This window comes from Nanorana parkeri, unplaced genomic scaffold (genome assembly GCF_000935625.1).
Source record: "Nanorana parkeri isolate BGI_ZX_2015 unplaced genomic scaffold, ASM93562v1 scaffold699, whole genome shotgun sequence".
NCBI classification, from domain to species: Eukaryota; Metazoa; Chordata; class Amphibia; order Anura; family Dicroglossidae; genus Nanorana; species Nanorana parkeri.
The window spans coordinates 221,756-237,435 of record NW_017306967.1 but is presented as its reverse complement, the minus strand read 5'-3'; the positions used below and the strand labels follow the sequence as shown (position 1 = coordinate 237,435).

Here is a 15,680-nt window from a genome sequence, read left to right as displayed (position 1 = left end):
GCAGGGGGGAGTTTAGTATGTGATACAGTGCATTCCAGCAGCTAACCATGCTGGAACGCACTGTAAGTGGTGTGAACAAGTTCTGAGGAGGAGTTGCTCCACAGGGTCTGCAGCCATAGAACACAGAGAGGACTTGTTTTAAAGTGCATTTACTGTTCATTATTAATGATACTGAAGGAGCAATTCACATGTATATTACCGCCTGTTAGAGCAATGCACATGCCAAAGCGCCATTCAGTTTAAGTGGCATCCCAACACACTAAAATAGTGGGCAATGCCCCCAGACTTGCAGGGCAAGGCACCACCACAACACAACATGCTGCATTAAAAAAAATGGATCATATCTGATTTTGCCTGTGTTGTGATGTGTTGGCAGCCCATTGAAAATTAATGCATTACCTTAATGCAATGCACAGTACTGCAAGGCACAGCACTGTAAAACCCTGCTAAAGTGTGAATGGGCCCTTAATATCTATAGCCTGGCCACTGTTTTACATTACGTTTACTGTAGTCATGTCATTATAAGAGGCTGATTGCTACGAGTTACTCTGCATATCACCATACTTTGCACTGCAATCGTAAGAATGTTTTCAACTAGAGGTTTATCTGCCTATGAATCCGCTCTCCAATTTTTCTACAGTAAAACCTCCCTGCATACATTGCTGGGTCCCTCCAGATGTCAAAAGACTTAGCACGGATTTCAGAAGGGTACAACATACAGTTCTGGCTGGTAGTGACACTAGTACAGATTATTTATTGAACTGATGGCGCAAAAAACTTGCAGCAATCAGCCTCCAAATTTCATCCTCTAATGCAGTGAAAGGGAATTAAAGGAAAATAACTTAATTGGTTGAGATGGACATTAAAACCAGTGTTTTGTTTGTGAGGCACATGAATATATAGCTTGATTGGCTAACTAGAAAGAGCAGACTGCATAGGGAACTTAAACACAGGCCTACACAAAAGATGCCTCGACCCTCTCAAGGACCCAATATATCAATGACAATTCAAGGGCTGACCTGTTCAGTAACTGTGCTGAAAACATGGCGGGATCCTTTCTAACACAATTTTTATCTGTTTAAAGTTCACCATAAATGTTACAATCTAACTGCATAATCTTTGTACAATCTTCTTTAGATCTACAAAATATATATATAATATGGTTATGTTGTGGTGTTAATTGTGTATCCAAATTGGCAGGCCCTTGCACTACAGTTCTGGTAAATCTAATGTGTGGTGAGCTTAATGACTGGGAAGTGCGAGATAAAAATAAATCAGAACATTGTATTTAAAAGCCAAATTGTGACTAGCTGATATAAAATGGCGCTTAGTGTTTTATCACCTAATAGGATTACTGTATAATCCCCAACATACCTCTTCTCAGACATATCAAAAGCAAGCTGGTACACAATACATTAGCAGTTTTTACTGCAACTGTTTGTTGTAATGTCTTACTGCTACACATACAGAATGCGTAAAGAACTCCACATGAACTTCAATGCTGATGATGCTTGGCCACGTTTGCTCCAAACTATTATAGGTTTCTTTAAGATCTCTTCAGTATCTGCTACTGTAGTTTTCCTTACATAGGTCGGTTCTTTGACAAAGGTTTTAGCAGGAGAGACTGGTTTGTCAAGTCTTCATGTTCCAATTAGAGTACTCATTTGATTGTCTAACCAATGGGAATCTAGTCTTTAGCCTACACTTTTAGGAAGGGAATAGCAATTCAAATAATGTTCCAAAATAAACATACAAATATTACAAATAAAAAAGAAGCAGCAATTCTGGGCATATCCAGCTGGGAGTGCACCATGAAGAGGTGGCTTTATGGTCTGCCTTTGGGGTGGTACGGAAAGCAAAGCATCAAATGGTACTGTGCTCTACAGTCCATCTTCTACGATTCCGTGTCTTATTGATGATATAGCTCTCCAGTACACAGTATTACCCCCCGCAGGACTGTTTCAAGCTTTAGGCGGTCCCCTATCCTTACCACGGCATACCCGTCCGTGTCCTTTTCCGTTTCTTTTTACAAAGGCAGTAGATGGGCAATCCAAATAACCCTAAAAGAAATTAGAAGTTTAGGACGCACACCAAAAATTCTTTTGACAACTAGAAATGGTATTAACATTAATCTCATCTCCTACAGAATATATTTATAAACTACAGAATTAATTATTTCACTACAATTAATACATTTTAAATATATATTTTAATTGCTTCACAGATTTCAGTGCACGAGAAGCATTTCAATAGAAAGTATATTTCAATCCAAATTAAACTTTGCTGAAATAAGCTAAGTACATTTCAGGTGCATCAACACAAAATTTGTTCATAGTCTTAGTTTGGTTCCTATCTTATATTTAGCTGATTTAAACCGATAGTTTAATTGAGTTTTAAAAAGGTACCCACATAAATTAATTGGCTTTCACCCAATTCAACTAATTTCAGGCATCTCAGTAAAGATTGCCATGTTTAGCGACTCGTAAGAGATAAACCACTGATGAAGTCTCAATGTTAAAAAGTCTGCAAGATAAGAACCCAGCAAGTCATTCAACTCCGCGACAGGCACCAAGGACTTTAAGTTACAATTTTGGTATAGAACAGGCTTCTTTCAGATTATAGAAGAAACACCCAGGAGACTGTTCCTAAAGTAGGGTATCCACTGGTTGGGTAAGGATTTACCAACTCTTTGCTATTGCTCCTCAAAGCTAAAGATCCAAGGCCAGCTTTTCTATTGCCTTTGGTTAAGCGCTCAACATCAAACCGAGATTTTGGAAATGCAGACAAATCATTTCGATACAGGATAATAATGTAAAATGAATGTGAATATTTGATGTAGATTTTTGAATTGTTATTCGTCTGTAAAAGCTAAGGAGCTTCTAAAACATACAAATCAACATTAGGATGCACAGAAGGTACCCAGGTTATGTCCAGGCATCTAAAACAGACTAACCCAGAACATCAGCTCTCAGTGTGTACAAAGGAGAAAATAATCAACTGTCAGATTACAGAAGAAAATGTAAGCAACAAGATGGTCATTTAAATATTAGGTACATTGCTGAACAAACATTAGAGAATGTTATCCTAAATGACCAGTTACATAGATACACATTAGATAAATAATGTAAATCCATAATGGACTCCTCAAGCTAATGAAAAACCAAAAGCATCTTATTAAACCTTAGCAAACAGACTTGGCGTATATGTTTATGTGTATTACTCTACATGGTGTATTCTTACCTATTACAACTGCAATGGCTCCCAAAGCCAAACCTAGAACGAGGAGCAGGGGTGCAATGAGTAACTTGCCGGCTGGAAAATATGAACAGTCATTTTGAAGAATTCATCTTGTCCAAAGCATTATATGAATGTTTACATATCAGACTACATCTCCTGATGACCGCTATTATCATCTCCCGCTAACCTAGCCACCTTTTCTGCGTTAGGAAGAAAGTAGTTATAACTGATTTTAGGGCAGGGAAAAAAAGAACTCGGGCCACTGTAGTTTGTGATAATGAGCAAGATTTTCAGAAAGGGCCAGGGTCAGCTGCCAGCAGAGTTTTTTTTCAAGACTGCATGCATTTACCACTGTGTTACTGAAACTTGAAAACCTTTCAGAGGAAATTCCTTTTTTAGCACTTTAGCGCTTTGCTTGTGATCTTTAAAAAAAAAAAAAGATCACAAGCAAAGTGCTAAAGAGCTAAAAAAAAGGAATTTCCTCTAAAAGGTTTTCAAGTTTCAGTAACACAGTGGTAAAGTCCTGTCTACACGGCTACACGGAAAGTGCCTCCCCAAAAATTTCCTTTAGGGATGTCCAGATACCAGTGTCAATTCTTGGCATTTTCATGAGAACTACCAGGGTCGCAGTTGCAACTGGGCCCTGACACTACACCACTGTCCTAAAATCATTAGTCTGGATTGTTTTAGAAAAACGGTCACATGACACTAAACAAACATGTATCAGTTATTGTATGTGTGAGTACTGGGACAAGTATCATTACTTGGGTTTGGGGGAAAAAATGGTAACATCCCTAATTTCCATGTAAAATGTTTAATCCTCTTGAAATGCTGATTTATAAATGATGGTTCCTAAATTTACACTGGCATCCTGAAATGAACCGAAAGCAAATGCCGAGGCAATATTTAAAGAAGTTGTCCAACTTTTTTGTTTGTTTTAATATATAAGCTCTGCCCAGTCAATTACAACAATGTTTTGACAGAATGAGTGCTTTAGAAACAGCAGTGATGCCATGAATATTCAGTATTGCTCTGTGTACCACAGTGTCAGTACTAGCAAAAGTTAACTGGAAAGTATATATATTTTGTCAAAATAACTAATCTCAGACCATTCAATCAAAATAATGTGTGGTCTGTTGGGCTAGCCATACACAAATCAAATTTTGATGAGTTCCTGAAAATTTGAGCCGAAGGTAGCCCTCTTGGCATTACCAGACTCCACAAACTGTGATTTATAAATCAAAGGCACTGGGTGAAAAACAGTCGGATGAACGTGGATACCAACTGTGTAATACAATAGCCAGCAGGGAAATGCCTCCATCCATATTGTTTAATGTTGATGGCGCAATCAAGTGATTTCTTAGGTTTAGTACCACAGCCTGAACACGAAGAATTGAAGTGTGTATTGCTAGCTTAACTGATAGCTTGAAAGCAGACCACTCTTCCTCCACCCAGCTGGTAATATATATATATATATATACTCATTTTACTAGGACCTGATCCAATACATGATCCTGTGGCAGCCAGCCCTCAGGTCCACTTGTGTCTGGCGATGGAATGCGACTGGATACGCCTACATCTTCACATACAATGCTGGACCAGCAGTATGTGTGTGTATGTATGTGATGACATCAACGAGAGGAGTGACAACAAGACTGGTTGGAGACTGGCAAGAGGAGCGGTTTCAGAGGACCAGTCTATAAAATCATAACTTGTAGGGAGCAAGACTGTGGGAACATGAATTAAGGCAAGTATTCCTCTGTATTTGATCATGTTCAAGTAAAACCAACAATATAGTCTACATCAGACTAGGGCTGAGGACATTTCTATTTAGGGCCAGAGTTGAGCTTTAAAAACACTGTGGATTAGTGGCTGTTATACTGTGTCTGTGCCCCCCCCCAAGCACACAAAGAACAAAAGGGAAGCTACTAATGGTTTATGGGAGCAAAGCATCTCTTCTGTTCCCAATTTAATATATCTCCTAAGTTAAACCACAAGGGGGAGAGGGCCACACACTTGATTCCACATGTGCCTAAAGAAGAACTCTGGGCAAACTTTCTCTTAACACTTGCAGTGGGGCTACCCTCGCGCTGCAAGGGTTAAGTGCTCGGGTTTATCTAGGTGCTAAAATAACGTTATACTCACCATCACTGCAGCAGAGGAGGAGATAGGCTGGAGAGAGCGCTGCGACAGCAGCTGGCTCCGTAGTTTGGGTATGTCCCTATACACAGGGTATACAACAAGCCGCCTCTGAGGCTTGGGCGAGTATAACTTGTACCCTAGGGAAAAACGAGCACTTAATCCTTGCAGTGTGGGGGTAGCCCCACGGCAAGGGGTAAATAAAACGTTTGCCCACAGTTCTGCTTTAAGTTAGCACAATAAGGATCCAAAATGAGTAAGCCCCCACACATTGTACATTAAACACTTATTCAATCCTGAGCACAGGTCCACTGTGCAAATTAAAAACTCTGATACCCAGACTCACCACAAACAGAGCCTCGCACTAATCTCCTTAGGTGCGGTCTCTCGGGGAGGTAGCGGTATTTGCATCCAAATACACTGAGGTTTGACGTGTGATCACCAAAGAAGCGCAACTGACGATATCTCTCCCCACAGCGGTAGCAGAAATTAGTGTTACACTGGGAACAGGTCATATGATCACAGCCTTCTGTTCTCTGAATGTGGACCTGGGAAGAAAGCATCACATTGATATCAGAGCTGATACCCAGAAAAGTGGAACTACGGTCTATTAATCCTTTCATGTTTTTATGTGGAGGCTGCCATTGCTGACTCCCTCCTGGAAATTATAGTTTCCTGGCTCTTTTACTGACCCGCTGACAAATATTTTGAGCCATTGACCTGAAACATCCCTTGCTCTTTATCTACACTTGTGTGACTTTGAGATAATATCTTTGCAAACCTGATGGTAGATGCATATAATTCAGTGCTAGCCATGTGTCACTTAAAGACTAATAGTGTCACCAGCAGCTAATTTCATAAACAGCTCATCATCTTCGAAATGTGTAGACAGATTAATATCACTCTATACTGTGCCATGTGCATTATTTCCTATGTCATTTCATGTAAAAACGAATAAGGCTTGTGAAAGAAACACGTTTGAAGAGCGATAAAGACACAGAATAATTAGAAGTCATTATTTATATACTTGTTCAAGGTCACTGACAAAAGTACTGATACAACCAGGTCAGAATGACAGCCAGGCTGCTAGCATTTATAAAAAGAGAGGTCAGCAATGGCATGGGAAAGACAAGTTGAGGCATCAGAGGATGTTATTTTTTAACTTTTCAAAGTTTGGTTTAAGAAAGGCCAGAATTTAGAATTATTTCTATTAGAAACTTTAAAAAGCAACATCATTCATTAGAATACATATTCCTGTAGCCAGTTCAGAGTGGTTGTGTTGGTCTTACAATATAAGGAGTGGACAAACAACAAAAACACAAAGTTGCTAGGGCTGGTAATGATTAAAATTTTCGTGTTCAATTAATCAAATTTTTTTTAATCGATTCATCGACTAATTTCGATTAATTATAACGCACATACAGATCCAACTACTTTTAGCTGATCTGCTTGCATTGCAACTCTGCATTAGTCAGTGGTAAATGTGGTATACACTATATACAATCAGCCATTGGACAGCTCCTGCCCAGCCCCCCACTGGCGTCACCCTGCGTATCTATCGCACGGTTCACTGCCAGCGAGAAACAGGACACGGCAAGTCTGACCGCAGCCGAGCGGTCTCCTCGCCTCACCCTCACGTAGCCATTAAGGCTCAGCCTGGCCAGCTGAGACCTTAAAACTCCGCTTGTGACTCTTTACAGAGACATCCTTTGACACATATGTCCCTGAAGGAGGCACCGGGATTACACACAGTTCATAACCTCTCTTTTTCCCTATGACCCGGGCTTCCTGATAGGCGCCCGTCTCTGCAGGGAACCACCACTCCTCATCGGTTATCATTGAGGCATCTATTCATCTCATGCAACAGTGAGTCATTTCACCCATTTTTTAACCATTCAATCCTTTCCAGTGCCTATCTAGCCTTATGCCAATGTTGCCATGCATAAACACCCATACATGTGAAATTATATGTATACCTAAAGGGCAGTAGCGCTTCTCTGTTCTGTTTTCTATTTTGGGAGTAGATACAGGCAGCATCATGAGCCTATTTTTTTAATGATGTCCCCCAGAATGCCCAGTTGGTTGGTTAACATCGAGCAGTTAGCCAAGGACTGTTATTTGTGATGGAAGTAGTGTGAGCATTGCAAACTTACCGGCCCAAGTGGCCCCGTCGGCTAACAAAAGGGAAGGATCTGCGACAGAACTCCCAGGAAAACCCGGAAGCCGGCGGAGAGGAGAGTACCGATCAAAATAATTTTGATCGATCAAAAAAATTAACGATTAATCGAGGGATCATTAATTTCCGCAGCCCTAAAAGTTACATTTTAAAAACCTAATAAAAAAAAAAAGGTGAGCAGCAAGCTAAACAAGGGTTACCCCTATACCATTATAGGAACAGGAGACTGTACTATTAGATGCTATTACACACTGCGTAACGGTTTATTTATGTGCAGAACACACAGCATGTGTATTGCACAGCTAAAATTCTTACTTTCTTAAAAGCTAAAAATGTGACAATATTTCTTCTAAACTATGCATCCAGAAAAACACAAACAAAAAAAACACACTACACAGGTAAATGGATATTCTTGTATTTTTGTTTGGCCAGAGTTCCCCATAAGATTTGTAGTAATCAATTCCGCATTCCACAAGACAGCCAGCAGAGGGTGCTTTAACTCTAGCTAAGAGTTTCTGCTGCTTTTTTGGCTCCACTTCAAGTGACACTAAACTCAGGTGTTAAATCTTAAAAATACATTCAAGAAGCTTAAATATTAACAAAAATGTATCTTATTTGTGTATCATTCAGTTGTAGATCCTCAAATCATCTCTGAACTCATACTGATACTGTCCTTCCTTCTGGGTGGTGGCTACTTTCATTCTCCATGGTCCTTGTGTGTGTTGTAAAGCAGCAACCGCTCCAAGCTCGTTCCCATGATGGACTACAAATTCAATACAAATTAGTACACTAAATGTGAGATTGTAGTCCATCGCAGGAGTGAGCTTGGAGTGGTGGCTACTTTACAACACACACACAGGGACCATTTTTAAGGCATTGCAAGACTCTGAGACGGCAGGTATGACTCCAAGAGGTAGATGCATGATGCAATATATAGTTTCACCCCAGCTAGAGGGACGGACTTTGCCTATCCCTGCTATACAGCGTCATTTGAGTGACGGCTATTAGTATGCTGGGGCTACTGACATCAAATCCAAGATGGCCGCACCTTGCAACAGTCTCAGGACATTTGAAAGTCTACAAAAGAGAGGCTTTTACTGGTAAATAACATATAATCTTACAAATAGATTTTGCGTGAAACTTATTGGCTCTTGGGAGGGTCTTTTTAAAAAAGCAAATACACTGTTTCCCATAGACTCCTGTACAAATCTCCTAGAAAAGTTACACAAAAATGATCCTTATAGCTGTTCAATTTAACCCTGTACCAAGATACATATGTACGGCCAGGTGCACACCTGGGCGATCCATGACCCTGCGGCAATCGTGCACAATACTGCACGTAGTCACCCACCACCACCGATCGCGCTGGATGGTGCCATTATATTCTAATGGCACACCAGTTGCACCAGGCGGATCGCGCTTTTTCCCGACTCGATTCCGCCCGTGCAACCGAACATGCTCGCGGCTAAAACAGCCGCACATAATAGAAGTCACCAGCACTCAATATGTGCAAGAAGTAAAGCACTTTTTATTCAATCGTCACATAAGTCAAACAGCCAACGTTTCAGGGTCACCCAGGGTCCCTTCTTCCGGGCGACATAGTGCTGGTGACTTCTATTAGGGACTGTATCTGACACGGTGCCATCAGTGTTGTCACTTCAAGCACCAACGTCGCGTGTTGCAAAAAAAGGCACATATACCTTTTCGCTACGATTGCCGTGCACATGTAACCCCATTGAAATCAATAAGACTGCATGGCAATCGCTGTGTACAATTGTGCACGATTACGCGGTCACGGGACACATGTCCCGAAATGCCCAGGTCTGCACAGGCCCTTAACTGCTCTTGCACCTCTCATTTTAAAATTACTTGTTTCCTTGCAGGCATGCGGACAAATTTACTTAAAGAAAGATTCACATGAGATTCACAATGCACAAAACTGACAGCAATGTGTTGTGACGCTATTTAAAATGGCAAACCTATATACCTTGTGAGTGTTCCACAAAATCATGCCACAAAAACAGCATTGTGGTGCACTGCATTAAAACAAAATGATGCAAGTCCAATCAAATCTTCATTGTGAGGTGTTGACAGAACATTAAAAATAATGGGGTATCACAATATGCAATATATAACACGATGTATCACACTATAAATGTCTGAATCACCCTTCTTGCCAAAGAAACAGGAATGTTCCTCTATTCTGGAGAAATGGTGCCAAGTGCTGGGCACGGCGAGCCTTAAAACCCCACAAGAGGGAGCCATTGATGCGAACCACTGGAAGGATAAAAGGCGGCATCAAAGATGACATCGGAGCACAAGTCAGAACGCTCTTACTGCAACTTTGTCCCATTCAGTCACCCTCATATAGGGGTCTGCAGAAATCTGTGTAGAATGGTTTGATGAACTTTGGATCAGGAGGATGACTGATATCATGGAGTCACAATGGGTAGACCCATGTAAAGATCAATATGACAGACTAGAGCTGCAGCTAACGATTATTTTCAAAATCGATTAGTTAGCCGATTATTACGTTCGATTAATCTATGTACCATCAGCTATAGAGGAGTACAAATCCCAGCAATACATTATAGAGCACCATGTGTGGGAAAGTGCAGGCTTACCTGAGCAGTCTCCCAGCAACTTGCTTCTGAGATCGGGCCTGCCTATCGGCGGCTGTCATCCCCCCACACCTGCTCCTCCTTACTACATCTCCCCGCGTGCCTGTGCCGATCGTGAATGTGGGCGGGCGGTGTGTGAGGCGGGAAGGAGGTGCGGCGTGGATGCGGGCGGGTCTGCGAGCGTGAGGTGGGGAGGAGGTGTGGCGTGCAGCATGTGTGGAGCCGTGAACAGGGCCAACTGATCGGAAGCCGATTAATCGATTATTGAAAAAGTTGACAACTTTTTCAATAATCGATTATGTCGATTAGTTGTTGCAGCCCTATGACAGACTTTATAGTACTTGGGGCACTTTGCTCCACTATAGCTCCTCTTTTGATTTGAGACCCCTAACATTGACAATGCCGTACCCAGTATGTTGTGTGACTGACACATACTTCCTGAGTAGCAACAAGTTTCTTTAAACGTCATCAAGGTCATTTGCCTCAGAGTGAGTGAAAAACAGTATGGAGGCAATCTGTTTTTGTACCAGCCTTTAAATCGGCAGCGCATTAGCATTCAGACTCGAAAAAAGAAGGGACAGAACTGTAAGTCACTTGGGCTTTACTGCATTGCACAGTGCTGTAAAGCTACCAAAGTGTGCTTACTGACTGGAGGGGAGAGCAGAGAGATAACCTCATCTGCGAGCTGCTGTTTCTTCACTATCCAAATCACAGCCTTGGTCAAGCTGTGCTGCCTTGACTGCAACAGAGAAAAAAGGGAATGGTCAGGACCGGGCTACAGTGTCTAGTAGAGATGTAATTCTGTAAGCCAGTTTTCTAATCTAGACAAGTCTGATGGTGGAGAAGACAGGTCATACATGCATATTTCAAACGTGTATTTACCAAACTTTCATACATTTACACTTTTAAAGAAAGCCTGGGCAAATCAAACATTTATTTGATACAAAGTTCAGTGAAAACCAAATGTCAGACTGCCTTCTGAGTCTCCTAATAGTCAATGACAGCACCCGTCACATTGAAAGACTGAGGAACAACAAAATGTGACTTTTATAGGAAACATTGCCATTTACAGATAGCCGGCTGCTTTTATCCCTGGGTCTTCTTATTGATCAGAAATGTGGTTTTCAATTCATGTAACCTCTGCCTGTTCATTCATGATCATATGTTGAATTTAAATTGCCCATTTCGCATTATTTAAGCCATAGCTTTCAGGTCACCCTAACAGTAATCCTGCCAGATGGTCATAAAATAAAAACCGTGATGAAATCTATCAAAACATAACTATGCAATACAAAAAACAAAAATGTGTAAATTTCAGACACATGGTAAGTAATTCTTTGAATGTCACAGTTACAGTTAGTAAACTATACAATACATACAGAATATGCAATCATCAATCTCTCAAATACTTGATCTCTTCTCAATCTCCAACTGTTCCACAAAACAGGGTATTCCATTCTCCAACTGCTTATCCCACCCACTGCTGTAATCCTTCTGCTAATCCGGATTACATTTGTGAGGGTGACAAGGAAAACTGACTGGCACAGAATCAAGTGAATACAGTACTACTGGTCTCTGGCATTCGTTTTCAAAGACAGAAGGCTGAATTCTGTATTTTCAGTGAGTACCAACATCTGCATTAGCACTAGAAGAATAAGAAAATGCTGCCCATCTTCTTTTACGATTCTTCTCTCCTCTTTAAGCCATCAAACTTGACTATCCATCATGTCACTCGCACTCATCAAACTTGTCTCTTTTCTGGACCCCCCCACATTCCATGTTTTCAAAATATTCCTATTACTTTGAGCTGCAATATTGGCCTATAAGGCCTGGTTCACACCTAGGCATTTTAAGCAGTAGAAAAAGCACTTCAAAAACACCCAACACAAGAAATCCCATGATTTTCAATGGCCCCCCTGTCTACACCTGAGCAGCAAAACGCCAGATGCAGAAAACAGTACACAAGCTTCTTTTGGCAGTTTGCAGCTTATTTTTCTCCCATAGACTTCAATGGAAACACTAGCAAATGTGTGACAGAAGCATGTTGCACATTTTTGGTACCATTTTTATGCTCGTTTATCCATTGACTGCAATGTTTAAGCTGCTAGTTCTTCATGTGCGTGCATGAAGAACTATGCCTTGTGGAGAACGGGGTGTAAAGGCTGCATTGTAACATATTACAGTTACATAGGGTACTATACACGTGCAGCTCAGTGCACAGACAAAGCATGCCGAGATGAAGCTAAGTCATCAGGGTACAGGATGACTGGAGGGGATTGTTTTTGGCAGGTAAGTCTGCCGTAAGGTGCTTTTTTTACTTCTGCTTTATTTGTGGCTGACACCAAAACAGGCATATACAGCAAGTAGCTGTTCTATAGCATAGCACAAGTGATACATATGAAGGCTCTGTAGAATGCTGGACACTGCAATGTCAAAAAGAGTGCAGGTGAACTTTTTATGTGTTTTGAGGGTCGTTGAAAGAGCCCCTAAAGCTAAAATACTTCAATGCACTAAAACGCTAGGAAAGCAGCTGCCTACAGGAAAGCAAGCTCAATGACTGCCCTCTGCAACATTTTTTGAGTACAAGATTGTAGAAAAACACGAAGATCATCTTGTGTTTCTTCTAAAAACAAAACACCTCCCTCCTATTAACATACTCTAAACAATGGCAGCAATCCAAAACAAAGTGTGTTTATTCTTTCTAATCAGGATTGCACCTAATTGCACCTAATCAGGATTGCACCCCCAGTAATGAGTCCAACTCATTACTGGGGGTTCCCTACCTGTTCTGATCAGATGGCCATCGAGGCTTTCTTGCCTGAGGCAATGTGAAACTGTAAACTCTTATGCCTTTTGCCAACTCAAAGGTGTTGCTCCAACAAAAGCTTCTATGTTAGAGACAAAGCAGTTGTCAGTCATGTCCTTCAAAAACACAGTGATCACATACGGTAGGCACAGAGATGAAAAATAAAACCACAGAAGATGGAGCTGAGCTGTTGTGTATTGTGGAGGAAGGGATGGTTATAAAATCGAGAAATGGGCAGGTGTAGTACACATTACTTCAGCAGTGCGGTAGAAAACACTTAGAATGATAATCAATTGTTAGAAAACAGATAACCACTTGTGGGCTTTTTGGGGGGGGAAAAAAAGAAGAAGATTGGCCCAGTGAAATAAACTCTACAAAGCAGCATTTTACTGCGAAGCAATGTAAATTATTAATGTGAGAGTGACGTTAAGTGTAAATACAGATCCAAAGCAATCCTGCTGACAAAAGAGAAAACACGGAGAGAAAGAGCAGCTCACCTATCACCTTCACCCTGTTATACAAGAGCAGCTGAAAGGATTCAGACATGGAACGTTGTGACATATCTGCACTAAAAGAGCAATCCGCTGACAGATGCTCATATGAGAGGAAACGGACATCTAGAAAGTCAAAGTCTCCGTTCTTGAGAGCTTTAAAACGTTAACATGCTGACCCAACAGGGAATCCCACCTAGTATTTTAACACCAATACTATACATAGCAATGCACAAGGCAGCTACACCATCCCATGTGGGGCATCGCTTGTGCTCTCGACCCAGTTCATAAGATAAAAAAAAGCTGCTCTTTTCAATATACATGCTTTTATTCCAAAGAGTTGAGCAGCACATATTAGATTCACAAGACATACACAATCAGAGCAATGATTATGTTTAAAGTAGACCTTAAACCTAATTTTCACATTGCCTAACATTACTTTTTACCCCCTCCTGTGACAAAGCTGTTCCATAACACATCGAATGTCAAATAATAAGCTAGCTGTTTGCTACTGTCTAGAGCTGCAGCTAACGATTATTTTCAAAATCGATTAGTTAGCCCATTATTAAGTTCGATTAATCGGTTAAAAAATAAAATACATTTTAAAAAATGGCTCCAGTGATGGACTACTAGTTTGTATTGAGTGTGGTTCATCACAGGAGCAAGCTTGGAGCGGTGGAAGTAAAAAAGAAAACAAAAGTGTGGTGTGCAATATAGTGAAATAAAAAGTGTAAAATTATACAGCAATGAATGCAGAACCGGCTATAGAAGACTACAAATCCCAGCAATACATTATACACTGTATGTATAATGTACTATTGCTGGGATTTGTTGTATTCCTCTATAGCTGATGGTACATTGTGCTGTATATTATACATAGGAATACAAATCCCAGCAATACATTATAGAGCACCATGTGTGGGAAAGTGCAGGCTTACCTGTCTATCGGCGGCTGTCATCCCCCCACACCTGCTCCTCCTTACTACGTCTCCCCACGTTCCTGTGCCGATCGCGGATATGGGCGGGCGGTGAATGTGAGGTAGGGAGGAGATGCGGCGTGTGGAGCGTTGATGCGGGCACGTCTGGCAGCGGCGAGCATGTGGTGGGGAGGAGGTGCGGCGCGCAGCGTGTGTGGAGCCGTAAACAGGGCCAACCAATCAGAAGCCGATTAAGCGATGATTGAAAAAGTTGACAACGTTTTCAATAATCAATTATGTCGATTAGTTGTTGCAGCCCTACTACTGTCTTTGCCACCATTTACCGATCTGTGCCTGTATTCATGTATTCTTGGTATGTCTCTATGCTAAAATGAATTTAAACATTTTTAGGTCCCTGTTCTAGCCCTCAGCTGCCCCACATGAGCAGTGACATCAGATGGCCAGCTGCACAAACCAGGAACAGACAGCTGGCTCCTGATGATGTAGGAGTAAGAAAGATGGTGGTATGGGACTGGGTGTGCAGCAGCAGTGGAATACAAGCCTGATACTTAAAATGTTTTTAAGTAAGCTGGGCCCCCATGAAAAAAAAAAAAAAAGTGAAGGTTTAAAGTCACTTTAAATATAATTTTTGTATTAACTGTTAAAATCCTTTTCTTAGTCAATTGAGGAACAAAGCTGAATAGTAAGCAATCTAGGAGGTGTACTGACTAGGCAGACTAGACACATAGAAACTAAAGTCCAGCCCCCTTGAGGCTAAAACCTAAGGACACCGCTGCATAGTAAGAAACCTCCAAAAGCAGTCCAATGCAAGGGTCAGGTTAAAAAAAAAAGCAGGGAAATTAAATAGCTGCTTGTAGAACCTTTTGACCAAAACTAACATCTGCAGACACATCAAACGTGTAAAATTGTACAATAAGGCCACAAGACCAGATCGCAGTCTAACGAATCTGAGACACAGAGGTCTCATCATGAAATGTCCAAGAAACACTCAAAAGCCTTGGTGGGCAGCAATAGGAAAAGTTGGGACTGTATCTTGTATTTAACAGGCATGCACAATCAAATCCACTTAGATATAGCGGATCTGAAAGCAGAAAGGTAAAACCTAATGGCTCTCATGTCATCAAACCAATTGAGGGAAATCTTCTTCGAGTGAACCAGTGCTAAAACACAGGGAAAGTCACTTAACATCCTCATTAAAGTAAAAAGTGGACACATGGTAAAAAAAAAAAAAAAAAAAAAAAAAAGGGGTTTTTTGTTTAAAAAAAACTTTTT

General features: G+C 41.0%; 1 protein-coding gene across 1 annotated transcript in view; it reads right to left on the bottom strand.

Moving 5' to 3' along the window:
• Positions 1-1,574: 1,574 nt before the first annotated feature.
• RNF217 (ring finger protein 217) overlaps positions 1,575-15,680 on the bottom strand; it is a 67,562-nt gene continuing 53,456 nt past the window's right edge. Inside the window, exons 4-6 of the mRNA XM_018563810.1 lie at positions 5,723-5,924; positions 3,241-3,312; positions 1,575-2,060 (exon numbers count right to left, since the gene is read on the bottom strand). Coding sequence (XP_018419312.1) covers positions 1,987-2,060; positions 3,241-3,312; positions 5,723-5,924 — 348 coding nt within the window. The 3' untranslated portion in view covers positions 1,575-1,986. The remainder of the gene's footprint in view (positions 2,061-3,240; positions 3,313-5,722; positions 5,925-15,680) is intronic.